The 27,895-nt window shown below is 44.2% G+C and overlaps 2 protein-coding genes across 4 annotated transcripts in view; one reads left to right on the top strand and one right to left on the bottom strand.

The window, feature by feature from the left end:
* Positions 1 to 3,795: 3,795 nt before the first annotated feature.
* LOC132406743 (general transcription factor II-I repeat domain-containing protein 2-like) lies at positions 3,796 to 8,537 on the bottom strand. The gene is made up of 2 exons (XM_059992672.1): positions 8,033 to 8,537; positions 3,796 to 4,560 (listed from the first exon to the last, which is right to left on the bottom strand). Exons 1-2 carry the CDS (start codon positions 8,129 to 8,131, stop codon positions 3,796 to 3,798), a joined length of 864 nt encoding a protein of 287 aa, XP_059848655.1. The 5' UTR covers positions 8,132 to 8,537.
* Positions 8,538 to 9,071: 534 nt separating this feature from the next.
* The window catches only part of nup93 (nucleoporin 93), a 180,020-nt gene continuing 161,196 nt past the window's right edge, over positions 9,072 to 27,895 (top strand). For 2 of the 3 annotated variants that reach the window (XM_059992664.1, XM_059992667.1), the window contains exon 1: positions 9,072 to 9,199. The gene's annotated coding sequence lies outside the window, so the exon portion shown is untranslated. Of the gene's footprint in view, positions 9,200 to 24,767; positions 24,787 to 27,895 lie in introns of those variants that run through there. The other variant, XM_059992666.1, reaches the window with a different exon arrangement.

A 27,895-nucleotide genomic window follows, 5' to 3' on the forward strand; every position in this document is an offset into this window, starting at 1 on the left:
GCATAGTAAACTTGAACGACCCGAGAACTGATGGAGATGGGTTTGACAGAGTGAGGCAGAGGGTATGGCAGGCCCTCAGGAAGCTTTATCCACCCAAAGTGGACCCCAAAGCCTTAAAGGGGGATCCACTGGGAGACACTGAAAACCCAGCAGCCTATGTTGAAAACCAGTTGAAAAGGTGGAGACTGGAGACTGAGCAAGAGGTGGAGAATAGCTTATTTATGACCTCACTGTTCCGACATAGCATTTTGGATGCAAAGCCTCCACAAGTAAAATCCAAACTGGAGGAAGTAGTTGGGCTGAAGTCAATGACCCCACAAGAATTTAGAGACCACGTAGTCCATGTGGTTGAGAAATACCGGAAAGACAAACGAAGGTTGGCTGAGCAGCAGGAAGATGTGCAAAGAAAGTTAATACAAATGCAGCTTGAAGAACTCAAAAAGAAGGAATAAGAGACAAGCAAAAAGATGCTGCCAGCAACCACCGGTCCGAGTACAGCCATTGAACTGGATGAAGCACCACTATATGGACGAACCGATCATACTGTAAGACAAGGGCCGGAAAACCCCATGCCAATAATCAATGTCTTTGGAGGAGCATTCCCACAAATGCCCTATCAGGAACAGACTAAATTCAAACAGCCCAGACAGGACTGAAAGTCCCAAGGAGGGGGACAGAGGAGCTATGGGCAGAGGGGACCAGTGAGGAAACAGGGGGAAGAGAGGTAGAGAGATTGTGCTGGGGATGTAATCAGCCAGGTCACATGAGAAGAAATTGTCCGTTTACACCATGGCCTGTCACACACCAGCAGGAACCGATAAGAAGGGAACTAAAGTTTAGCCAAGGACCAGCCCCCACAGGCCCAAGCGGACCAATGAACCCCTATGCGAGGTATTAGGGGTGCCCCGAGAACTCAAGTGGGAAGGGACATTGCCCAATGATAACAGGGGAGGCAGACGAGGAACCCATTGTTCAGGTTATGTTAGAAGGACAACTGACACCAATGATGATAGATACTGGAGCCACGTACACTTGCATACAGCCACAGTATGCCCTTCACCTTCCCATGTCAGGAAAGTTTATTAAGACGGTAAGGTTCTCGGGGAAAACACAGTTGACACAGTGCACGGCTCCAGTGCAATTGAGAATGGGAAATAAAGGAATTGTTTTGCTGGTGCTAGTATTTAAAGGAACTCTGATTAATTTGTTAGGCAGAGATGCCTTATTGACACTGGAATTAAAATTAGAATGCACCAGAAATGGGCTGAGTGTGGAAAGAACAGGGGCTCAATTGATAGTGCGAGAAGACAAGAAGGCTAATGTCTTTTGGATAGGAGACATCACAGATCAGATTCAGGAAACCTGGGAAAAAATGGAAAAAGGGCGTGCAGGCTATATTACCCAGGGCTGTAATGCCCAAATCTGAGCTACATTTTACAGTGAATTTGATGAGACTCAGAACAGGGAGTTAGAGGAGAGATGGCACCTGGAGGCATGTACCCAACAGCACCTGGAAGGGGAGGCTGTGATAATTGGAAAGCAAGGGGCAGCTTTACAAGTTAAGTAGAACACCTTTTTAGAAAAATGGTACAGGAAACCGGAGGCTGCGCCCCACGTAATGTTGTTGGTAAACAAGGGATTCAGTCTAAAGACTTAGGACCCTTAGTTAAGAGTGCTGAAACCATAAGTGTGGAGGAAAATCACGCCAGAGGTGTGGATATCAGAAGACAACAATTGCATTAAAATAATGGTAAGTGCAGATATGGTAGGAACAGTGAGAGAGGTCGAAATAACTCCCCAACCACACATGCCATTGCTGGGAAAGGAAAGAGGCCAGCAGAAAGATAAAAGGTTAGATGAGTTGCCATCTATTCTGTGGTCACAGCATGACACGGACGTAGGGAAAATAAAAACAGCTAGTCCGGTGGAAATAAGGCTGAAAAAAGGAGCAGTTCCACCCAGGAGACCACAATACCCACTAAGAACAGAAGCAGAAGAGGGAATAGCATCGACAGTGCAGGGGTTGCTTGAAATAGGAGTGCTTAAAAGAACAAACAATCCATGCAATACCCCGTTGCTGCCGGTCTTAAAAGCAGATAAATCTAAGTGGAGATTGGTGCATGATTTGCGAGCAGTAAATGATGTGGTAGAAGACTGGCCAGCGGTAGTCCCCAACCCACACACGCTTTTGACTAATGTTCCACCAGAAGCAAGCTACTTTTCAGTGATTGATTTGTGTTCAGCTTTCTTCAGCATTCCTCTGGCCGACCAGTGTCAGTATCTGTTTGCATTTACTTACAGAGGTGCTCAGTATACCTATACCAGAATGCCACAAGGATTTAAACATTCACCAGATGTTTTTAATCAGGTGTTGAAGGCAGATCTAGAGGGCATACCAATGGAAAGTACATTGTTACAGTATGTGGATGACCTGTTGATTTGCTCCCACAGTAAGGAACAGTGTGAGCAGGACACTATAACTCTGTTAGAGAACCTGGCGCACGGAGGACATAAAGTATCCAAAAAGAAACTGCAATTTTGCACGCAGCAAGTGGAATACTTAGGCAGGGTAATATCCAAGGGAGTGAAGGCGATAGCACCAGATCAGATTGAGGCAATAACTAAGACCCCCAAACCCCAGACTGTAGGGCAGATGATGATGTTTTGGGAATGGCAGGGTACAGCTCAGATTGGATAGGAGAATATGCTGAGATTGAGATTGTGGCACCTTTGAGAAAGATAATGAAAGAAGCAGGACATACAAATTTGAAGAATGGCTTACAGTGGAATGAAGAGGCAGAGATAGCTTTCAATACTATTAAGCAGGAATTGCAGTCAGCACCAGCGTTAGCTTTGCCTGACTAGGAGAAGGTTTTTCATTTGTATGTATCCAACCGACAGGAGGGTTACGTCACAGCGGTTCGAACACAAGAGACAGGCACAGGAAAAGCAAAGCAGCCGATAGCATACTACAGTACGAGACTAGATGAGGTGGCGCAGGGGTATCCACCCTGTTATCAGGGATTGGCGGCGCTGTACTATGCATATGAAAGGCATCATCTGTAATCCTGGGCTATCCTGTGACTCTACACACACCACAAAGTAGCAGAATTGCTGGAAAGAGGGAAATTTGTGCTGACGCCAGCCAGGATAGCAGCGTATCAGATGCTATTGACATTTCCAGACATAACTATACAGAGATGCACTACCAGTAATATAGCCGATTTTGTCCCTTTGGGCTATGAAGGAGATCCCCATGATTGTGTAGGGAAGACGATGGCATTTGCCAAATTGAGAGCAGATTTATGGTCAGAACCACTAGAGCAGGGGTCAGCAACCTTTACCACTGAAAGAGCCACTTGGACCCGTTTCCCACAGAAAAGAAAACACTGGGAGCCGCAAAACCCGTTTGACATTTAAAATGAAATAACACTGCATACAACGTTTTTTTTTGCCTTTATGCTATGTATAAACAAACTATAATGTGTTGCATTTATGAAATTGATGAACTCCTGCAGAGAAAACGAAATTACATTTCTGCATGCAACAAAAACATTTTGAACTCCGAAAAAAAGACGTTGGGTTGAAAGTTACTTTTAAGTAAAATATTCAATGTCTATTTGAGTCCTTCTTGTATTTATGAAAAACGCCAAACTTAAATTTTCCGCCAGCAGCAAACCAAAAATAACGTCAGCCAGCTGTCATCCTGAAAAATGAAAGGACTATTTCACTGAACTATGAAAAAATATGAATATAAGTAAAATAATAGGCAATTAAAATATTTATCATACTTGGTTAATGGGATTTCTGCTCCTGGACCTCAGCGCACAGCGTCTGCACATCAGGGCTGTATGATGTCACCTTCATCTTTACACAGGATCGCAAGCTGTCATCTGTGAGGTTTTCAATATCACTCCATTTGTGTTTCTGAGCAAGAACGGCCTTCTGACGGGCAACATCTTCAAGGTCTGCTGTCAAGCGTCTAAACTTGGACACCCATATGTCTTTGTCGGCTATGTCGGCCAGTTCCATCTCAAGATCAGGTTGACTCACACCTGCCAATGCAGTCGTATTCAGTAGGGAAGGATCGATGCTTAAGGGAGTGACCGGGAAGGATAATGTGTTTTTTTCCTCTCTGAACTCACAGAAGCGTTTCCCAAACGATGTTTGCATTGCGATGATTGCAGAATGTAAATACTCCGAAATTATCATGTCGTGACCTTGTTTGAACTCTCTCAAATTGGGGAAGTGAGACAAAGTGCCTTTCTGTAAATCTCTGGCAAGCACTGTCAACTTGCGCTCGAATGCCAAAACATCCTCCAACATGTGCAGGGCTGTACGTCCTTTCCCCTGAAGAGCTGTGTTCAACGTGTTCAGGTGCGCTGTCATGTCTACCATGAAGTGTAGCTTTTCCAGCCACTCTGGCTGTTCCAGCTCAGGAAAGGTGAGCCCTTTGCTGCCCAGGAAAGTTTTCACTTCTTCCAGACACGCGACAAAGCGTTTCAGCACCTTCCGTCTGGACAGCCAGCGATAAAAACACGTTGTAGCGGTGTCAGTAAACTGCAGTCAAAGATAGCTTTATTCGAACTAAACAGCCTTGCTTTTAAGCCTCCCTCAACCCAGCCCCCATGGACGCAGATGCTGCAAAAGACGCGTACTCACAAACCCCCGTAGGCTATCTCCCTTAGCCGGAATGCCGGCTAATTGTGAGCCGTTTCGGATGTGGCAGGAAATGTACAAGATCACCATAATTACATTTCAAAAGCTAACAAACTAACATAAAATACATTTTAATTAAATACTGACCAATTATTTCCCAAAGCCACAGGGAGCCGCAGCACAGAGGTGAAAGAGCCACAAATGGCTCGGGAGCCGCAGGTTGCCGACCCCCGCACTAGAGGATGCAGATAAAAAGGTTCTGTTCGTAGATGGCTCTTGTTACTGGGATTATGATGGAAATCATGCAGGTTTCTCAGTAGTGCAGCAGGATCAGTCGAGCTATAAGATTATTAGGATGGAGTCCTGTCCCCAACCGTGTTCCGCCCAACTAGCGGAAATCAAAGCCCTGACAGCTGCGTGTGAAATGATGGAAGGTGAGAAAGTAGACATCTATACTGATTCGGCATATGCTCATGGAGTATGCCATTTGTTCGGGGCTGTGTGGAAACAGAGAGGTTTTAAAAAAAGCAGTGGAAATCCCATACAACATACCAACATACAACATCCCAAACAACATACATGGGATTGACCATTGTGCAAGGAGGGGAAGTGATAAAGAAAATAAAGAAGGATGGTTTTTGGTCACCTTATTTACAGGCCTCAGTAGACTTTGTCTTGTCACAGTGCGAGGTATGCGCACAGAATGCAGGGTTCGGACATCAGTTACTTGACTGGTTAAAAAGTAGACTCGGAGGGTGGGGAGCATGGCTGACTAAAATGGCAATAACTGTCAGTATTGTATTGTTGAGCTATGCGCTTGTGCTGTGCTGTTTTCTTCCTTGTCTCAAGTCTCTTGTAGTGCGTGCTGCAACTGTTATGAATGTACCACAGCTCTGAGGGGCCGAAGGAGCGGGAGCAGCCCCCTCCTTCCGGAGAATCGCAAGATCGCTATTAATTTGGGTCTCGGAAGTGAGAGACAATGCAACGGTTTTGGCCATTTGTTCTTAGAGGCACCTGTGTGACGTGCATGTCCCTGCTATGTGACAGCTACCACAGATATGGACACCCTCGGGCAATGTGGGGGTGGGGATTGCATCACCCTACTTTGATGGACATCTACAACTCTGCAAGTCAAGATAAAAGGGGACTGCAGGAGGCAGTACCGGAGCGACGCACCAGAAGAACCCCCTCGCTCAGTGCTCCTGTGGCTGGAAGCCACTCAACGCCACGTGCGCTCCTAACTCCTTTGCCTGGGGAGCGGGTGGCTGATAATACCGAGAAGGACTTCGAACTAACAATGGGGAAACAACGCTCCCCTGATTTTACGGAGTGGCTTCATAAAGACCTGGGCAAGTTTTTCCGTTTTTCACCGATCCCTCTAAAACACGTGAAACCCAGCGATTCCCCGAAAGGCTAAAGTCTGCAGACTTCTGAGTGACTTTTATATTTCCAACGGACAATATATTAACCCCTAGACAACAGTAGAGCTCACTTCTTAATGATGATTATTACTATACCTGCGCTTTAGATTGAGTATTGACGACGTGCATTATCTGTATGTTTGTATTAACCTTACTTTTGTGCCCCTTTATAAATAAAAACGTTTGAAAATAGTGACATCAGACTTCAACGGACCTCTCTATCTTTGCTGGTAAGTTATCCAGTTACGGGATACGTAACACAACCAAGCTTAGTGGAGAAAGAAACACCAAAAATGTATTGTTACAGCCTACAACACCTGCAGGATGAACAAGAGCAAAATGACAGTGTGGGAGTAGATTGTAAGGGCTTCTGAGTTTTTCTCTCTGTCTCAGGTACAAAGGGACAGGTTTTTGGCTCAGCGGCCCAGGGTAACAGGGAGAGAATACTTTGAGGTCTTGGCACAGAAAATTATACTTTAACCCGAGATTTGTGAATAAGTGCTTGAGTTTATTGGGGCTTTTGTGCGCGGCAGACTCTTAGTCTTCTTTCTCTGTGTGAGGCCCTATGGGTCTCAAAGGGGGGGATATATTGGAGTATAAAAGTTGCATTGTTTGCTGTGTAACCAAAACTATGTAGTCAGCTTTGAACTTGCTATTTGCTATGCATGTATCCAATTTAGTAGGAGAATGAAATCTTAAGAATGTAGAAGACAATGGTGTGTTAACGAGAGGTAGCTAAGAGATGTAGATTAGAACATGATTAAGTCAATAGGTAGAAACAATAGTGGCGGATGTACTTGTGATACCTATAGACTGATTGGATATGCTAATGCAACTAAACCAGGAGATTGCTATAAAACATGCTATGTACAAGGATCGGTGGGCAAACAGTTACTAGCTCAATGACTGTCTCAGCTTTGATTTGCAAATTAAAGTTTAACCCTTCTTGAAGAATCTTCTGCATCTCCTGGTCGTTTTGTGGGGCATGAGAAACCACGACACCATTTCCTTGTTCCCCATAATAAATTCACCCGTTTCTATCTTCAATGGCCCAATTTTGGTCTAAACTATTTTTTTGCTATTCACACACCTAAAGAAGCTTTTACTATCCTCCTTTATATTCTTGGCTAGTTTACCTTCGTACCTAATTTTTTCTTGGCGTATTGCCTTTTCTGTTACCTTCTTTTGCTCTTTAAAAGCTTCCCAGTCCTCCGGTTTCCCGCTCATCTTTTCTATGTTATACTTCTCTTTTATTTTGATACTGCCCTTTACTTTCCTCGTCAGCCATGGCCACCCCTTACTCCCCTTAGGAGCTTTCCTCCTCTTTGGAATGAACCGATCCTGCACCTTCTGCATTATTCCCAGAAATACCTGCCATTTTTGTTCCACTGTCTTCCCTGCTAGGGTATTGTTCCATTGAACTTTGGCCAGCTCCTCCCTCATAGCTCCATAGTTCCCTTTGTTCAACTGTAATACTGACACATCCGAGTTTCCCTTCTCAAATTGTAGGTTAAAACGTATCATATTATGGTCACTACCTCCTAATGGTTCCTTTATCTTGAGGTCCCTGATCAAATCCGGTTCATTGCATAACACTAAATCTAGAATTGCCTTCTCCCTGGTAGGCTCCAGTACAAGCTGTTCTAAGAATCCATCTCGGAGGCACTCCACAAACTCCCTTTCTTGGGGTCCAGTACCATTCTGATTCTCCCAGTCTACCTGCATGTTGAAATCCCCCATGACAACCTTTGCGACATACCAATTTTAACTCTTCATTCAACTTACACCCTACATCCAGACTGCTGTTTGGGGGCCTGTAGATAACTCCCATTAGGGTCTTTCTACCCTTAGAAGTTCTCACTTCTATTCATACTGACTCTACATCCCTAGATTCTATGTCTCTCACCTCCCCCCCCCACCACCCCGGCAAGGGACTTAATATCATTCCTCACCAACAGAGCCACCCCAGCCCCTCTGCCATCAGTTTGTCCTTTCGATAAGATGTGTATCCTTGAATATTCATTTCCCAGGCCCTGTCCACTTGAAGCCATGTCTCAGTTATTCCCACAACATCGTACTTGCCAATTTCCAACTGAACCTCAAGCTCATCTACTTTATTCCTTATACTTCATGCATTCATATATAATACTTTTAATTCGGTACTCCCCTCTCCTTTCATATCAATTCCTATTTCACTTGGCCGATGTTTGTCTTAATGTGCGTCCCCGGGCACAGCCCGCTGATCGGGATCCTCTGCCACGCAGCTGCTCGGGACGAAACGCGACACAAGTCCGTTCATCCTCCTCCACAAACCCACGGCGTGCGAAGTGGAGAGTTACTGCTTCTTCCCACTATCTGTTCTCGCACCACTCGTACACGTAAAAGCTCAGGCCACAGCCACAGTTCTTGCCAGGAGTTTAAACCATTGCACCAGCCAGTATCTCATCTCCTCACTCCTCCCCCTCCCTCCTCCCCCCCTCCTCCTCCCCCCTCCCCCCCTCCTCCTCCCCCCTCCCCCCCTCCTCCTCCTCCCCCCTCCCCCCCTCCTCCTCCCCCCTCCCTCCTCCTCCTCCCCCTCCCTCCTCCTCCTCCTCCTCCCTCCTCTCCCCCTCCTCCCTCCTCTCCTCCTCCTCCTCCTCCCTCCTCTCCTCCTCCTCCTCCCTCCTCTCCCCCTCCTCCTCCTCCTCCTCCTCCCCCTCCTCCCTCCTCCCCTCCCTCCTCTCCCCTCCTCCCCTCCCTCCTCCTCCCCCTCCTCCCCTCCCTCCGCTCCTCCCCCCTCCTCCCCTCCCTCCGCTCCTCCCCCCCCTCCTCCTCCTCCCCCCCTCCTCCTCCTCCCCCCTCCCTCCTCCTCCTCCTCCCCCCTCCCTCCTCCTCCTCCCCCCTCCTCCAGAGGAGGCGGGTGCGCGCAGTGGCTGCTGGGAGTTCCAGCCGGCCAATCGGAGTGGGCGAAGGCGCCTCGCCGTCCACTGAGAGGGCGGCGCGCAGTGGCTGCTGGGAGTTCCAGCCGGCCAATCGGAGTTGGTGAAGGCGCCTCGCCGTCCACTGAGAGGGCGGCGCGCAGTGGCTGCTGGGTCTGCGCGGGGTTGTGCTGCTGGATCGAGGAGTCGCCTGGTGCCGAGGTAACCATAGCTGCCGTGTTACTTGTGGGACCGGCCGGGCCGGTGGCGGGGGAGAGTCGGGTCCGGTCCGGCCGGTGGCGGGGGAGAGTCGAGTCCGGTCCGGCCGGTGGCGGGGGAGAGTCGGATCCGGTCCGGCCGGTAGCGGGGGAGAGTCGGGTCCGGTCCGGCCGGTGGCGGGGGAGAGTCGGATCCGGTCCGGCCGGTAGCGGGGGAGAGTCGGGTCCGGTCCGGCCGGTGGCGGGGGAGAGTCGGGTCCGGCCGGGTCGGTGGCGGGGGAGAGTCGGGTCCGGCAGGGCCGGTGGCGGGGGAGAGTCGGGTCCGGCAGGGCCGGTGGCGGGGGAGACTCGGGTCCGGCAGGGCCGGTGGCGGGGGAGAGTCGGGTCCGGCAGGGCCGGTGGCGGGGGAGAGTCGGGTCCTGTCGGGCCGGTGGCGGGGGAGAGTCGGGTCCTGCCGGGCCGGTGGCGGGGGAGCGTCGGGTCCGGTCCGGCCGGGCCGGTGGCGGGGGAGCGTCGGGTCTGGCCGGGTCGGTGGCGGGGGGAGCGTCAGGTCCGACTGGGCCGGTGGCGGGGGAGAGTCGGGTCCGGCCGGGCCGGTGGAGGGAGTGTCGTTAGCACATGGGAAAGCAGACGTAAAGATTATAACGAAACGGGGGAATATTCAAAGCCATATTCGTGTACAGAAGGATCTCTTAACAGTATTAATACCGAGTTAGTAAAAATAAAAGATTAATTCCGTTTTGAATAGTTCATATATGGAATAGCTGATGGATATGGCTTAACATTTTCTACGATATATCATTACGTGATGCATCTCAAGTGTGCCTAAAATTCACTAATTCCTGTTGGTATTTGCTGACTGGTACTGTGTTTAAGAACAAGGAAAATAGTGGTAATGATGATTGGCAAATGCATGAGCAGATGACTGCTGAAATCGGTGTATTGTCATATGCAATGAGAGAAAGTGAAAAGTTTGTCTTATAAGCAACACACACACACAATACCAGAGGAACTCAACAGACCAGGCAGCAGCCTGAAGCATCGACTGTAAGTCCTGCTGAAGGGTTTTGGCCTGAAATGTTGACTGCTCTTTTCCTAGATGCTGTCTGGCTTGCTGACTTCCTCCAGAATTTTGTGTGTGTTGCTCAGATTTCCAGTATCTGCAGGTTTTCTCTTGTTCAATCTTGTCTTGCATCCAGCTCCTGCTGATAAATTCCTTACATAGTGCACTGAGGTAGAGCAAGATAAAGTAATAGTGCAGAATATAGTGAACAGCTACAGAGTAAGTGTGGTTCAGGTAAATGAAGTGCAAGGTCATAAGATCGATTGTGAGTTCGAGTCCATCATATTTTACTGGGGAAAATTTCATAGTCTTGTACCTGGGGTAGAAGGTCCTTGAGATTGCTGGTACGAGCTTTTAGACTTTTGCATCTTGGGCACAATGAAGAGAGAATGTCCATGGTGGAAGTGGTCTCCCTGCTTCAGTCTAAGATCCACTCAAGTTTTAAGATGGCAACGATAATCTCGGTGCTGAAGAAAAGCAAGGTGGCATGCCTGAATGACTACTGACCTGTGGCTCTGACATCAATTGCTATGAAGTGCTTCGAGCGATTGGTTATGGCACACATCAACCATAACCTACCAGTCAACTTCAATGCTTGGCAATTCACCTACCGGAGCAACAGGTCAACAGCAGATGCCATCTCTCTGGCACTACCTTCCTCCTTAGAACACCTGGAGAATAAAGACACATATGTAAGGCTCCTTTTCATTGACTACAGTTCTTCCTTTAATATCATAATTCCAAATAAACTGATTCCTAAGCTCTGGAACCTGGGTCTTAGCACTCAGATCTGCAGCTGGATCTTCAACTTCCTCTCAGACAGGACCCAGGCTGTAAAAATAGGGGACAAGCTCTCCTCTACGATCACTTTGAGCACCGGTACCCCACAAGGCTGTGTACTCAGCCCCCTGCTGTACTCAGTGTACACCCATGATTGTGTAGTCAAGTTTTCATTGAACTCAATATATGAGTTTGCTGATGACACCACAATTGTTGTGTCATCTCGGGTAATAATGAGTTTGAGTACAGAGAGGAAATTAAGAACCTGGTGGCATGGTACGAAGATAATAACCTATTCCTCAAACGTCAGCAAGACGAAGGAATTGGTTGTTGACTTCAGAAGGAGTAGCGGACCGCATGACCCCATCTACATCGGTGGTGTGCAGGTGGAACAGGTCAAAAGCTTTAAGTTCCTTGGGGTCAAAATCACAAATGACCTGACTTGGTCTAAACAAGCAGAGACCAGTGCCTTTACTTCCTGAGAAAGCTGAAGAAATTTGGCCTGTTCCTTAAAACACTCACTAGTTTTTATAGATGCACTGTAGAAAACATTCTTCTAGGGTACATCACAACCTGGTATTGAAGTTGGCCTGTCTAAGGCAGAAGATCGTGAACACAGCCCAGCACATCACACAAACCAATCTTCCATCCTTGGACTCACTTTACACCGCACACTGCCAGAGCAGTGCTGCCAGGATAATCAAGGAGACGACCCACCCAGCCAACACACTTTTTGTCCTTCTTCCCTCCAGGAGAAGGTTCAGGAGCTTGAAGACTCGTACAGTCAGATTTGGGAACAGCTTCTTTCCAACTGTGATAAGACTGCTGAACGGATCCGGATCTGGGCCGTAATTTCCAAATATCTGGACCTGTCTCTTGGTTTTTTTATACTACCTTATTTTCTGTTTTCTATTTTTATTTATGATTTATAATTTAAATTTTTATTATATTTACTATCGATTTGCACTCCAGGGAGCGCAAAGCACCGAATCAAATATCGCTTTGATGATTGTATGCTCTAGTATCAATTGGCGACAATAAAGTACTGAGATGCTTTACTGAGGCAGCAAGGCGTATGGAGTTCCTACAGGGGAGGCTGGTCTCCATGATGTGCTGAGCTATTTGCACAACTCACTCACTTGTGAAAACAGAAAACCTACAGCACAATGCAGGCCCTTTAGCCCACAAAGCTGTGCCCACAAATTACCTAGGGTTACCCATAGCCCTATATTTTTCTAAACGTAATATACCTATCCAGGAGTCTCTCAAAAGACCCTATAGTATCTGTCTCCACCACCATCTCTGCCAGCCCATTCCACATACTCACCACTCTCTTGCATTTTACCCCTGACATCTTCTCTGTACTTTCTTCCAAGCTGCTTAAAACTGCTCTCTTGTATTAGCTATTTCAGCCCTGGGGAAAAAGCCTCTGACTATCCACACGATCAATGCCTCTCATCATCTTATACACCTCTATCAGGTCACCTTTCTGAAGCTCCATGTATCCAACCAGGAGTCTCTTAAAAGACTCTATCGTTTCCACCTTCACCACTGCCACTGGCAGTCCGTTCCACACACTCTGCATAAAAAAGCTTAGCCCTGGCATCTCCTCTGTACCTACTTCCAAGCACTTTAAAAATATGCCCTCTCGTGTTAGCTATTTCAGCCCTGGGAACAAGAGGAATAGTGCTACTGGTATCTACTATAAGCCCACTGACTCTCACAGCTATCTGCACTATTCCGCTTCCCACCCTATCTCTTGCAAAAATGCCATCCCCTTCTCACAATTCCTCCATCTCCGCCGCATCTGCTGTCAGTGTGAGGCTTTTCATTCCAGGATGAAGGAGATGTCTTCCTTTTTTAAACAAAGGGGCTTCCCTTCTTCCACCATCAACTCTGCTCTCAAATGCATCTCTCCCATTTCCCGCACATCTGCCCTCAACCCACGGGATAAGTTTCCCCTTGTCCTCACCTATCAGCCCACCAGTCTCCAGGTCCAAAGTATAATTCTCCATAACTTCTGCCACCTCCAGTGGGATCCCACTATCAAGCACATCTTTCCCTTCCCCCTTATGCTTTCTGCAGGGATTGCTCCCTACGTGACTCCTTTGTCCATTTGACCCCCCCCCCCCCATCTCTTCCCACCGATCTCCCTCCTGGCACTTATCCTTGTAAGCAGAACAAATGCTACACCTGCCCTTACACTTCCTCCCTCACCACCATTCAGGGCCCCAGACAGTCCTTCCAGGTGAGGCGACACTTCACCTGTGAGTCGGCTGGTTTGGTATACTGCGTCCGGTGATCCCGGTGTGGCCTTTTATATATTGGTGAGACCCGATGCAGACTGGAGACCGTTTCGCTGAACACCTACGCTCGCTCCGCCAGAGAAAGTAGGATCTCCCAGTGGCCACACATTTTAATTCCACGTCCCATTCCCATTCTGAAATGTCTATCCATGGCCTCCTCTACTGTCAAGATGAAGCCACACTCAGGTTGGAGGAACAATACCTTATATACCGTCTGGGTAGCCTCCAACCTGATGACATGAACATTGACTTCTCTAACTTCCATTAATGCCCCTCCTCCCCTTCTTACCCCATCCCTTCCCTCCTCCCTTTTTTGTTCTCTTTCTGCCCACCACCACTGTTCTCCATCTCCCTCTGGTGCACCCCTCCCCTTTCTTTCTTCCTAGGCCTCCCGTCCCATGATCCTTTCCCTTCTCCAGTTCTGTATCCCTTTTGCCAATCACCTTTCTGGATCTCAACTTCATCTCACCCCCTCCGGTCTTCTCCTATCATTTCGCATTTTCCCCTTCTACTTTCAAATTTCTTACTATCTTTTTCAGTTACTCCTGATGAAGGGTCTCGGCCCGAACATCGACACTGCCTCTCCCTATAGATGCTGCCTGGCCTGCTGCGTTCCAACAGCATTTTGTGTGTTGCAACGATGAAAAATGTTTTTTGTTTTGAAGCTCCTATCAGAAAATATTATTGTGGAAGTTAACAGGCCAGTGTCTCGGCCAGAAATGTCAACTGCTGAGTTCCTCATAGTGTTTATGTTCAGTATTTTAAAAGTTTCAATAAAATAACCATTTCTTTACCTATACTGTAATAAGTATAGGCCTTGTTCAACAGTTCTTCAAATCTTAATCTCTGTAATCAAGCCCTTGAATCTTTCCTACATTGCTTCTAATGCAAGCGTATCTTAAATATCATTGCAAAAACTATGCATAGATCTGTAGCTGAGATTTCATCTATGCCCTGTAAATTTATAGCAAATTTTTCCTGATTTTTATGCTCAATACCTCTTACAATAAAGGTCATTAATGCAATACCTGTGAAATATGAAGAGAATAAAAATATGTGGGTGTTGTGTGACCAAAAATGGGTCATCAATTGTTGCAACGCAGTTTCAGTGATTCAGTTTGATCCTGCCTGAAATGTTGTTTTCATGGAGTTCTCCCTGTGCCCTGGATCCTTGCTGGTAAGTTAACAGGCTCCTATAAATTGCTATTGGTTGTAGTTTGTGGCAGAAGAACAGGACAGTAAATGGGTATGAGAGGGAAATTAGGTTACTGGAAATGTTAAATAGTTTAAAGCATTCCAGAATCTCTTCCTAATGGTCATATATTAGGTCAGTCTGTGTACTGCATTTTATATCGCTGTTAACACCTTCCCTGAGATTTAACCGTACCATATTCCTGATATTTGTATTTTCCACCTTGACAGCTTTGCCCGTTTACTTCCCATTGTTAAAATGCAATGTTAGGAAATACCTTAATCTGCTTGTGCCTTAAAACAGTCACCTACAGTGCACAGAGAATGTCGAACCATAAACTCAATAAACCCATTAAGATCTGTAGTGAAAAACATTTGGTATCTTCTCAGCTTCAGTGCACGGTTTGTAGCTCACACAATACTGGAGGAACTCAGCAGGTCAGGCAGCATCTGTGGAAAATATCAAACAGTTAATGTTTCTGGCCGAGACACCCCCATCTGGACTGCAGGTTTATAATTGAGATTTCTCTAAGCCATGTGCAATTAACCCAAATTCTCTACAGGTTTGTGAATTTCTTTTACCGTCAGTTTTGATGATAGTTTCATAAATTTGGTCAGTACTTTCTTTTGTAATTTACTGTGAATTGTTGGGTGCAAATTAACAATGCACCAAATTGTGCAACAAGCTCTTGAGTAATGTGCAAATTGGTCCGCATTATATTAAAATTGGCAGCTGGTTTTGATTGTTGTAACAAAAATATCAAAAATTTCAGTTGTGATGATGAATATTAGATAATTAAATGATAGAAATGTGTGAATTTGAGAAAATACAGTAATAAAAATTATGTCAGTTAGGAACAAAATAGTTGTGCAGGTGTTGCCCATTCAGCCTTTACGACCATTTAATAAGATCATACCTGATCAAATTGTAACTTCAATTCTGCAACCTTTAACCTCTTTGTTTATCAAAAAAAAACAGTCTTAAAATATTCAAAAAAACTACTTCCATGGTTCTTTTGAGGAAGAGAGTTCTAAAGAATCATGGTCCTCTGAGAGAGAAAAATATCAGTGCATCTTCTCATGGCCCCTCATTTTTATACCCTCTCCCACAAGAGGAAGCAGGTTTTGCATTTCCTCTGTCTTCTCGTATATTGTTTATTTTAAACACATTGGTTCTCACTCTTCTAAATTACAGCTGATGAAATCTTAGTTTATCCAATATTTTCCTCATTACCCTATTTGGCCTTCATGGGTATTAGTCTGGTATGCTTTCTGTGAACTGTTATCATTACATTTATTTCGTAAAGTAAGGAGATCAGTATTGTATCTAACATCCCAGATGGCCTGTTTAACGTTAGACCTCTTTTGTATTCCATTCCTATAGAAATAAACTATTTTGTTAACATTCCTATCCATTTGGTGTATCTCTACATTAGGGAGGACAGATCCCTGTATATTTGAGTTTTATAATTTTATCAATTTATAACCTTTCCTTCCATAATTTCAGTTTCAGATTTTCTCCACACTGTGTTCCCATTAGCCAGATCCTACAGATCCAATAATTTTTCTCAGTGTTATTGCTGCGATAATTAATATTCCTGAGGTTTTCCCCTTCATTTTCTTTTCGATGGATGTTTCTAGCATCCCCTTTAGTGAAGGCTGATGCAGAGTGCCTGTTCAGTTAATTTTGTGTGCTATTCATATTTATTACAACCACTTAACGTATCCATGTTTTGGTTTGCATTCATGCTATTAGAACTTAGATGAATTGCCATCTTCTCGAGTACCTCTGTCTCCACACTCATGATTGTATCTGAGACCAGCTCAAACATCAGCTATAAATTCACAGATGATGCCGCTGTATTGTTAATATCTCATGGTGACGAGGAGGCATACAGGATGAGATGGATCAGGTGATTGACGGGTTGCAACAAAATCTCTCACTCAGCACCAACAAGAACAAGGATTTGATTGTGGACTTCACAAAGCAGAAGTTGGGTGGATACACACCAGTTTTCATTGAGGAGTCAGTGCTGGAAAGGGTGAACAGTTTCATTTGCTGGGCATCCACATCTTAAGATCTGTCTTGGTCCCAACATGCACACTGGCTACTGTAATTCATTAGGAGTTTCAAGTGATTTGGTATGTCACTAACGACTCTAGCAACTTTCTACAGATTTACAGTGGAGTGCTTTGACTGGTTGCATCGCCCACCTGGATATGGAATCTCCTATGCATGGGATTGTAAGAGACTTCAGACGATTGCAGACTCAGCAGCACTATCATGGTCACTGGATCCCACCATCTTTAAAATGTGATGCCTCAAGAAGGCAGCATCCATCTTTAAGGACCCTTGCCATCCAGCATCCAGGCATGGCCTTTTGATACTGCCTTCAGGAATGAGGTACAGGTGCCTCAAACACCCACGCTTCATGGTTCCAAAATTGTTCTTCCCCTCTGCTCTCAGATATTCTGAACTGTCCATGAACAATACCCCTTTATTCATATTTTTGGCACTGATTTATTGAATAATTTATAGTAATGTCTGCTCTGTGCTGCTGCAGGGTTCCACACTTCACTAATTGATTTTGTATGAGTAATTTAAAAGAATTGCATGTACTTTTGTCTGATTTTAAGAATGATTTAGGGCTGTGTATTTAAAAATAGAAAATGCTGCAAATACTCAGGCCTGATGGACAGCATACTTCAGGTTGTTTCCAACTATATATTTGATAACTTCTAACAATGGAACTTGGGACTGTAGCTGCCAAGTGTCAATCTTCCATTGAGCATTCCTGAAACTTAATTGAGGGACTAATCTTTTTGAGGTAAATAGAAGGTATTAACTAACTCCTTGCCAGCAGTATGTTTGAGGTATATTGTTCAAGGAAACCATTCAGTTTGGAGGTTGATTTGTAGTTTCTGGTGAAGAAAGTATATTTAGGCTGGTTAAAACCCATAATTGTTGAAGTGGATCACACTAATAGTTTAATAAGCAACTTGTCTTAAGAGTGAGTTGGAAAGAAGGAATTTAAGGCAAGGCACATGGATTTTTATGGAATCAAACAGTACTTTATGATTGACGTGGGGGCTTCAGCGCTGGACTTCGGGGTGAGAGGTCTGGAATCTGACCAGCTCCCTCACACGCTCTCCATCTGTGCCTGGGTTGAGTGTTGAGCGAGCAACTTGACCTTGTAAAAAAAAACCTGGAGAGGGATGGGCTCCGTCAGGTTTCAGATACCCAAGACATGCCATACAATGAACATCACTCCCCCGCTGTTAATTCATTAGTAGTCCAACTGTTCACTGCTCATTGCTTTTACTGGAAGTGTTCATGTCATCTGGGTTGGAAACTACCCAGATGGAATATAAGTTGTTGTTCCTGCAACCAGTGTGTGGCCTCATCACAACAGTGGAGGAGGCCATGAGTAGGCATATCAGAATGAGAAATGGAATTAAAATGGGTGGACACTGGGAGATCCTGCTTTTCTGGTGGAGGGAGCGTAGGTGTCTCCCAATCTATGTCTGGTCTCACCGATATACAGGAGGCCACACCAGGAGTGCTGAACACAGTATATGACCCCAGTATATGCCCCTCACCTGGAAGGACTGTTTGGGGCCCGGAATGGTGGTGAGGGGCAAGTGTATCACGTGTTCCCCTTACAAGGATTAGTGCCAGGAGCGAGATCAGTGGAGAAGGCGTTCAGCACATAATTCTTCACAACTTCCGCCATTTCCAACGGGATCCCACCACCAAGCACGTCTTTCCCTCCCCCCATTTTATGCTTTCTACAGGGATCACTTCCTTAATGACTCTCTTGTCCATTTGTCCGTTTCCATTGAGCAATGAAATTTTGTATGAAGCCCGCAAACCATTACTGTTTAGTTGTGAAATGCTGCCAAACAGGTTTTGAAGTGTTATTTGCTTCTGAACATTTTCACAAAGTGATTAATATGAGTAAAGTTCTTGTTTGCTTTATCAAAGTAAATTCTGTTCAAATGTTCAAGGAGCCTGGACAGTTTCATTGCCTCATTCGGGGGAAAAAACACTTTTTCACACAATGAACACATTGGCTGCTGTTGGTTGCTTGGTGCTGGAATAAATGGACATTTCAGATACCCCACACTATAGTGTCTACATTCCTTTTTGCCTGGTCTGCTTCCGCCATTTCACTCTGGATTAACAGCCATGGTCAACTGTGCAATAAGTCCAACCTGAAGAACAGCGCTGAATAAACGGGAATGTTGTAATATCATCATAGCTCAGGCAAAACTCTGCCTGAAAATATGCAAAGTGGGACAGCAATCTCTCACTTGAGCTGTGGGTGAGAGAAATGTGATCAAGACTTTTTGGAAGGGCAGGTTATGGACTTTACCCATTGAATGCCATACCCTAATTTACAGGAATCACGACACTGTGATTAGAGTGAGAGTTGTACTAGTTAACACTACTAAGTCATGGATGGCAATAATGTGCGGGCTAGGCCCAGAAATAACACCATATCTATAGTCCAGATTTCTCATGATACACCAAGTAAAGCAGTGTCACGTTGCTTTTCAACAACTATAATGCGCTTTGAGCAAAGTCTAAGGGAACGGGTTAGCAAGAGATGAGGTGATCACATGATCATTGTAATCAATGATGAGGCATTGAGAATCAAATGCTTAAAATAAGTAATTTAATTTAAACCTGTATTCCCTCAGCTGAGTTCCTTCCCTTGATGCTGAGCGTTCCCCCCTACTGCCCCCTCTATCTTTATCGTCTCCTTAGAAACTCCAACTGCCCCCGGGGGAATGATAATGCTCACTTTGGAATCAACTGCTTTAAATCTTCCTCATCAAAGTGTCTTTTTAACCACTGTAACTGATTACCTCTCTTGCTGTATGAACTCACTATCCTCTGTTTATCATTTTCTCTCAAAACCCATCCTGATCTTGATTCACTCTTAGATCTCTAAACACCAAGGATAACTTTTATTTTTCCCATCTTTCTATGTTACTCTAATGCTCATTCCCTGGGCAATTATAATAGATTTCTGCTGCTCCTTTTCAGAGAAGACATTGTTTGGTAAACTTTTAAAGCCAGAAACTTGTCATCTGATTTGAGATGTCGGCTCAGCAATTTTACTGAGTATTCGGGAATATACCTGGCAAGATGGGGTAGGATTAATGTGATGAATAACAATTGAGATGTAGAATTAAGACATCACTGCAACATGTCTTACTTATCAGAAAAAAACACCAAGATTTATGAGCACAATTACAAGTTTGAAAGCTGTTTTCCTTGGGGCCATAGGAAAGGTTCATGGTGTACATCTGTTAGGTGAATGGATCACTTCAGTGCTTTAGAAGTTTCTTCATTCAAATGTGACTTCTGAGATTGGGTGAAGGAGACATGGATGCAGAAAATGCTGGTTGACATCAGCAGGTTGTAGAGGGTAGGGGGAGGGACGGGGGAGGCTCAGTTAATTAGGGTGGCCAAGCTTTATAAAAATTTAAACATGAGAATTTGAATTCAAAGTATTGGTGAACTGAAGCTAATGAAGATCAAGGGTAGATTCCAGAAATAGGTCATGTAAAATCTATTCTCTTTTTCATACCTCTTGCTTTTTTAATTGACATATCTTTTATTAGTTTTGTCAAGCCTTAATATCTCTGGTCTCATTACTTGTATAGGGGTTTCATACGTATAATTTTAAACCTGTCTGATAAAGCTTGTTTTCTAAGATCAGGATCTTCAGTGGTATATGCAGAAAATTGGATACAATAATATTTTTAGTAGTCTGCCCCATGGTTAAAATAGGAATGGTTCAGAGCTAGTTGCTTTTGTGTTTTTATATTCAGTCAGTTACAATTTCATAATATTCCTGGTAGATGTAGTGTGACAAATGGGTCAGTCTTCTACAAATGGCAGCCACAGAGATAAATAGTGAATTCTGGTTAATTGGAGCAGCTGCTTATTTGGGGAAACTCCTAAATATCAAAAACTAAATTGAGAAAATAGCTAGGATTCCCTTTGTTTATTTGGGACACTGTGCTACTTAATTAGGGCAGGAAACTGTTGCTGAACAGTTTCTCTAGTGACAAATGCATGTGTTTGTGTTCAAAATGTAGTGTGTTTTGTCACTGATAGTGAGATATAAGCGGCGAGACAGTTTGGAACTGTCTTGCTCACTTCGGTTTCAAGCATTCAGGTTTGGAGATGCCAGAAATGGCCGGAGTGAAAATGAAACTATTTCACTCCTTGAAGTTGAGAACTATGAAGAATTTGAAGTATTGACAAAGTGTTACAATTAAAATGAAGATTTGGAGAATGGAGTCATCTAAAGCATTGTGTGAAGGCAGTCCATTATGTACAGTAGATATGCTGACTTTTGTTCATTTACAGTTAATCACAAGAACATGGCAGATGAGCTCACTATTAGGAACTAATACACAGGTGTTCTAGTAGAGGTATTAGTAGTGTTGTGGCGACCCACTTCCCAGCGCACTCGAACCGGCTCACAAAGCGGCGCGCGCTGGCATCGAGGCAGGTCCCAAAGAGGGCGCCAAGCCTGCTTCACCAGCAAGGGGAAAAGCCGTGTGCGGGACGGGACTGTGAATACGCGCCTCCTACAGCATTCTCGCCCGGGGAGGGCGGGATCAGGAAGGCTTTAAAGCGAGGCCGCAAAGTTTGAATAAACCTCTTTTGTAACTGCAGCTCACCGACTCTGTGCCGTTATTGCAGCGCTGCGTGTAGCACCATTACAGTGTTCTGATTTGTTTTGATTTTCATTTACATGCATAACTTGCACCCTGACAGTATTTTCTGCTCTTGAGTTGTGAACTAAGTGACTTGAAATTTGTCCATTTCTACTTGTCTTTTAATTTCTTGATACATTTTACAAGATTGCCATATGAAATATGAATTAGGACAAATGAAAAGTTTGGCATTTAAAAAGCGAAGTTTGCAGCAGAATTTCTTGCAAATCAGATTATCTTATAGAACTGGCTAGATGAGCAAGGACAATTCTTTCATAAGGGTAACCTCAGAATAAAATAGAAATTTACTGCATTTGTAGCAGCTCTAAAATTCCTAGTCTCTGAGTTCTGTGACTGAAGTGTGCAAGATTCCATGACTTCATTTGCAGCAGGAACTGTCTTTGATTAGTCCACAATACTTTTTGAATCCTTCTATAATCCCATGGTTTTACTTTTTTTTTGCGCATTGATCTGTTAATGTACAGTAAAGAAAGATCATTTAATTTTTTGGTTAAAGGGATTTTAGCAAAGATGGTGGAATGGGATCGTCCCTGGCATGAACCCCGTGGGTGATATAGCTTCCCATGTGATGTGAGATAACACGTGCAATTTCTTACATATTTATAAGGTATTCCTGAAGATAAGAGAATAATTGGCTTGCTATTCCATTTCCCTTTATGCAGCCTTCTAAGTTTCCTGTCTGGCTGCTTTAATTTCTTTCTACTCCCCCCCCCCCCCCCCCCCCCCCCCCAGCCCTATATTCATTTTTGTGACCTGGGCAATACAGCATTTATTGCCCATTCTAATTCCTTGAGAAGGCAATGGTATGTTGAGAAGACAACATACACCAAGGAGCAGATCAGGAGGCACATTTTGGCAGTGTGCAAAAATAACAAGAATGTTGTCATGGATCATCTCAACTTCCCTAATATTGATTGGTATCTCCTCAGTGCAAAAGGTGGAGAAAGACTGAAATTTGTTAGGCTTATGTCCAGGAAGGATTTCTGACACAGTATGTAAACCGTGGCCATACAGGTGACAGATGTCTCACTGCGTAAGCATTTTGGAGACCTTGACCACAACTCCTTGGCCTATATCATTGCCTTGGATAGGGAAAGAAGCATATAGTGTAGGGAAGTATTTAATATGGGGAGGGTGAATTATGCTTTGAGGCAAGAACTTGGGTACAGATGTTCCCAGGGACATGTACAATGGAAATGTGGAGGTTGTTAAGGGAGCACTTGGATTGGGATACTGGATAGGTTTGTTCCATTAAGGCAGGGAAAGGATAATAGGGTGAAAGAGGTATGGGTGATAAGAGATCTGAAGCATCTAGTTAAGAGGGGAAAAGAAGCATACTTACGACTGAGAAAGCGAGGATTGGACACGGTCCTAGAGAGTTGCAGGGTAGCCAGATAGGAGCTTGAAAATAGGCTTAGAGCCAGAAGGGGTCATGAGAAGGTCTTGATGAATAGGATTAAGGAAAACCCCAAGGCATTCCAGATGTCTGTGAAGAACTGGAGGATGACCTGAGTGAGGGTAGGACTGGAGTAGGAAGAGGTTGGGAAAGTCCTTAATGAATACTTTGCTTCAGTATTTACCAATGAAAGGGATCTTGTCAAATGTGAGGACAGCGTAAAACAGGATAATATGCTGGAACATAATGACATTAAAAAATGGGAAGAGGCTGGGACACAATAGAAAAACATTTTGATAGGCAAGTCCATAAGTGTTGCTATGCTTCTGGTGCCAACATAACCTGTACATCTTTAGAATATGGAGGAAACTGGAACACCCAGAGGAAGGCTATAATGTCGTGGGAGAACATACAAACTCTATACAGACAGCAATGGGTCGCTGGCTTTGTAATGGTTTTACACGAACAGCTATGTGCTGTGCTACTGTGCTGCTATGGGTATTCACCCCCAATCATTGTGTATGTGATAACCCACAGCATTTTGTCAAAACTTCTCTGATCGTACCTCACAAACCCAGAAGCTCATCTGTACAGCCAGCCAAGTTTATCAGGTGAATGGAGATATCACCACTCACAAGCTTATTTCTAAGTGTATTGGTTTATTGTCACATGTATAAAGATACAGTGAAAAGCTTGTGCATGCTGTCTATACAGATCATATTACATAGTGCATTGAGCTAGAATAAGGTAAAAATGAAGAATGAAGTGTGAAAGTTACTGAAGAGCTACACATGATCATAATGAGATTGATCATTCAAAGTAAATTAATTATCAAAGTACATATGTGCCACCATATACAACCCTGCGATTAACCTTCTTGTGGGTGTACTCAGTAAATCGGTAATAGGATCAATGAAAGTCCACACCAACTTGGGTGTTCAACCAGTGTGCAAAGGATGACAAACTGTGCACATACAAAGAGAAAGAAAGAAATATTAAGTAAATAAGCAATAAATATCAAGAGTATGAGATGAAGAGTCCTTGAAAGTGATCCATAGGTTGTGGGAACATTGCAAAGATGGGGCAAATGAAGTTGAGTGAAGTTATCCCCTTTGATTCAAGGGCCTAATGGTTGAGGGCTAATAACTGTTCCTAAACCTGGTGGTGTGAGTTCTGATGCTCCTATACCATCTTCCTGATGACAGCAGCGTGACCTGGCTGATGGGTGTCCTTGATGATGGATGCTGTCTCCATGCAGCAGCGCTTCATATAGATGTGCTTAATGGTGAGGAGTATGATGATCTGGGCTGTGTCCACTACTTTTAGTAGGATGATTCATTCAAGGACATTGGTGTTTACATACCAGGCTATGATTCAATATATTCTCCACCGCACATCTACAGACAATTTAGATGTCATGCTGAATCTTCACAAAATTCTAAGGAAGCAAAAATGTTGCCATGCTTTCTTCGTATTTGTACGTGTACTGGTCCCAGAACAGGTCCTCCAAAATGATAACAGAGGAACGTAAAGTTGCTGACCCTCTTCACCTCTGCTCCTCCTCCTGAAGTCAATAATCAAGCTCCTTGGCTGATTTTCCATCTCCCTCTATATGATTATTTGCCCTGCAACAGGGGTGTTGTCAGCAAACGTGAAGATGGCATTGGAGTTGTGCTAAGCCACATAGTCATAAGTCTAAAGTGGGTAGAGCAGGGTGCTAGGCATATAGCCTTGTGGTGCACCTGTGTTGATGGATATTGTAGAGGAGATGTTGCTAATCTGAACTGGCTGGGGTCTGCAAGTGATAAAATTAGGGATCCAATTGCACAAGGACGTATTGAGGCCACTGTCTTGAAACTTATTGGTTAGTTTTGAGGGGATGATAGTATTGAATGCCAAGCTGTAATAAATAAAGAACATCCTGATGTATATCTTTGTTGTCCAGATGTTCCAGGGTTGAGTGAAGAGCCAATAAGTGGCATCTACTGTGGACCTGTAGTGTTGGTAGGCAAATTGGAGTGGATCCAAGTCACTTCTCAAGCAGGAGTTGATGTTTCATTACCAACCTCCCAGGATACTTCATCACAGTGGATGTAAGTGCAACTGGTGATGGTCACTGAGGCAGGTCACCACATTTTTCTCCATCATATATTGAATGTTCGGATATATACTGTTCAGTTGGTTGTGGAACTGTTGGGAGTGCCTGGCGTCTATGAGGCCATACTATGCAGGTGTTTTCAAAGTATCTGAAGAAGCAAGGGTGAGGAACTCAGAGCACTCTCTTCAAAGTCTTCCATGTAGAAATTAGCAATAGCTGGTGACAAGGGCAATCCCATGGCCACTCCATCCATTTGTTCATTCAGTTTATGACTGAGGTGGAGAAGAATGGTTGCCTCCCATTCTGGGACATTCTAATAAGCAAAGCGCACGGTAGTCGCGGATGGTAGCCTCTGACGGTAGTCTGTTGGAAACCCACTCACATGTATTCATACCGCAACAATAAAAACTACAGTCACACCTCCCAACATGGACTGCCTCGTAAAGGAAGCCATTGAAATCAAACTAGAGGAAAAGAATTTAACAAAGACAAAGGTCTTGCTCCAAGTAAGAACTGGAATTCAACTGTAAACAAGGTAGAAGAGTGAAAATATGATTGGAGGAGCATTAACCAATCAGGAGGCATGAACTATGGGGGTATAAATACCACCGGTCTAGACATACCCACACATCATCCCTGAAGAAGGTAGCATTGAAACGTTGGTTATTATTGATACCTGTGCCTGACTGGAAGCCCAAGAAGAATTTATTTAAAATACTTTAGGAATGAATACACCAAAAAAATTTAGCATCAATAATTTTTCAATATGATGAAATTAATTACCAAGTTCAATTTATACATGGAATAACAAAACTGATTTGGTGTGCAATAAAGCATAATTTGCAGTGCTTGTTAAACATTCAAAATAGTCACAGTTCTGCAAGAATCTGCAATGCAGTAGATTATAGCCAGTGCACAGTCCAATCACATGAACATGGGCCAAACCAGATATTAAATTCGGCATCGATTTCTTGATGCAACATACTCTATGTAGCGCATCAGTTGCATTTGCCCAGCGGAGTAAAGAGAGCAAAATGCAGATCCTGTTCCAAAGTCAGCCTCTGGCAAATAAACAAATCTGTAATTATCAATTAAAATTGCACATGGGCTCCTCAGTGTTCCTATTTCTTTTCAACCACTAAATTAAATAATGACAGAGCAATCATTTAAAGGAATCTGATTTTTGTTCTGAAAAGCCCACTTACTGTTTTTTTTAAAAAATGTAGTAAATGTCAAGGTGAAATAGGTTGCACTCAGTGTGACAGTGTCTCTGAACTGCAAACTCATTTGATGGAGCTCATAATGCAGGATCACTGAAGCAACATTTACCCACACAAAAAAAATTGCTGCTAGTCGTTGCAGCTGGTCATTGCCTTCAGAAAGGGTACTGCACATGCTTCTGTCTACAAAGTTCAAAGTAAATTATCAAAATGCATATATGTCACTATACACAACCTTTGAGGGCATTCACAGTAAATACAAGAAACATTATAGAATCAATGAAACTTGCAAAAAAACTGTGCTGTGCAAATACAAAAAGATATAATACGTAATAATAAATAAGCAATAAATAGCGAGAACATCCTTGAAAGTGAGTCAATAAGTTGTGGGAACAATTCAGTGATGGGGTAAGTGAAGTTCAGTAAAGTTATCCTCTCTGGTTCCAAAGCCTGATGGTTAAGGGGCAATAACTGACCCTGGTGTTGTGGGTTCTGAGGCTCCTGTAGCTTCCTCCTGATGGCAGCAGTTATAAGAGAACATGGCCTGGATGGTGGGGGTCCTTGATGATAAATGATGCTTTCCTATATCAGTGCTCCATGTAGATGTACTCAGTGGTGTGGAGGGCTTTACCCATGATGAACTTATGGAAGTCGAAGCTGGATAAAGTCACTCAGAGACCGTATAAGTACAAGCTCTTTCTTTATTCAAGGGGCTTACTCAGTTAGTCACTCAAACAGGGACAGTCTGTGACTGTTTCTGCCTAATCCACCAACTAACTCACAATTCCCCTTACAAATGGATATATTCGTTCAGATACTCCCCACACCTACCAAGCTGGAGTCAGACTTATCTATTGCTTGACAGTACCGAGAGACAAATTACAGAATAGGTATAATAACCTAATACCCAAAAAAGACTGGAGCTGTCCTATCTCTATGCATGACTGCACAAGGAGATAAGCAACCTGAAACCCTAGCTAGCTACCTCCAAAAAGAAATATTGCTCAGCATTGAATAACAAAATTAGCCCATCTGTTGATCACCAGCGGTTTCTTGCAGAAAAACAGACTGCTATTTAACGAAGTGTTAACCCTTTTACATACTTTATCAAACTGGCCTGTATCTACTAATTTTGTAGGCTTTTCTGTTCATACCAGATTGTAATGCAACCACACTTGAAGCTTATTGATTAGTTTTGAGGAGATGATAGTATTGAATACCAAGCTGTAGTCAATGAAGAGCATCCTGATATAAGCATCTTCGCTCTGGATGTTCCAGGGTTGAGTGAAGAGCCAATGAAATGGCATCTGCTGTTAAAGTGTTGAGACGGTAAACAAAATGGAATGGATCCAAGTCACTTCTCAGGCAGGAGTTAATATGTATCTCCACCAGCCTTTCAAAGCATTTCATCATAGTGGATGCAGGTGCTACTGAGACGATAGTCACTGAGGTAGTTTGCTACGCTGTTTTTAGACAACACGGGTATAAGTGATGCCTGCATGAAGTAGGTGGGTATTTCAGACTGCTGAAGCAAGAAATTTAAGATATTGGTAAATTCTCCAGCCAGTTAGTCAGCACAGGTCTTTAGTATTTGGCCAGGTATGCCATCTGGACTGGATGCCTTCCACTGGTTCACCCTCATGAAGGATATTTTCATATTGGCCTCCTGTTCCTGGACATTTAATACGGTGCAAACTGGACAGTAGCCTTGGACATGGCATCTATCAGAATCTCTCTCTCCCCCCTCTCTCTCTGTCCCCTCTCTCTCTGTCCCCTCTCTCTCTGTCCCCTCTCTCTCTGTCCCCTCTCTCTCTGTCCCCTCTCTCTCTGTCCCCTCTCTCTCTGTCCCCTCTCTCTCTGTCCCCTCTCTCTCTGTCCCCTCTC

The sequence above is a fragment of the Hypanus sabinus genome, chromosome 17 (assembly GCF_030144855.1).
Source record: "Hypanus sabinus isolate sHypSab1 chromosome 17, sHypSab1.hap1, whole genome shotgun sequence".
NCBI classification, from domain to species: Eukaryota; Metazoa; Chordata; class Chondrichthyes; order Myliobatiformes; family Dasyatidae; genus Hypanus; species Hypanus sabinus.

What these genes read in the sequence shown, in the direction of transcription:
- LOC132406743 (XM_059992672.1), bottom strand. Translation starts at nt 8,131, where the DNA reads ATGGCTTCAAGTGGACAGGGCCTGGGAAATGAATATTCAAGGATACAC. An exon ending in GGGCTGGGGTGGCTCTGTTG is followed by an intron (nt 4,561 to 8,032) that starts GTGAGGAATGAT and finishes CTTTGACTGCAG; the next exon opens with TTTACTGACACCGCTACAAC.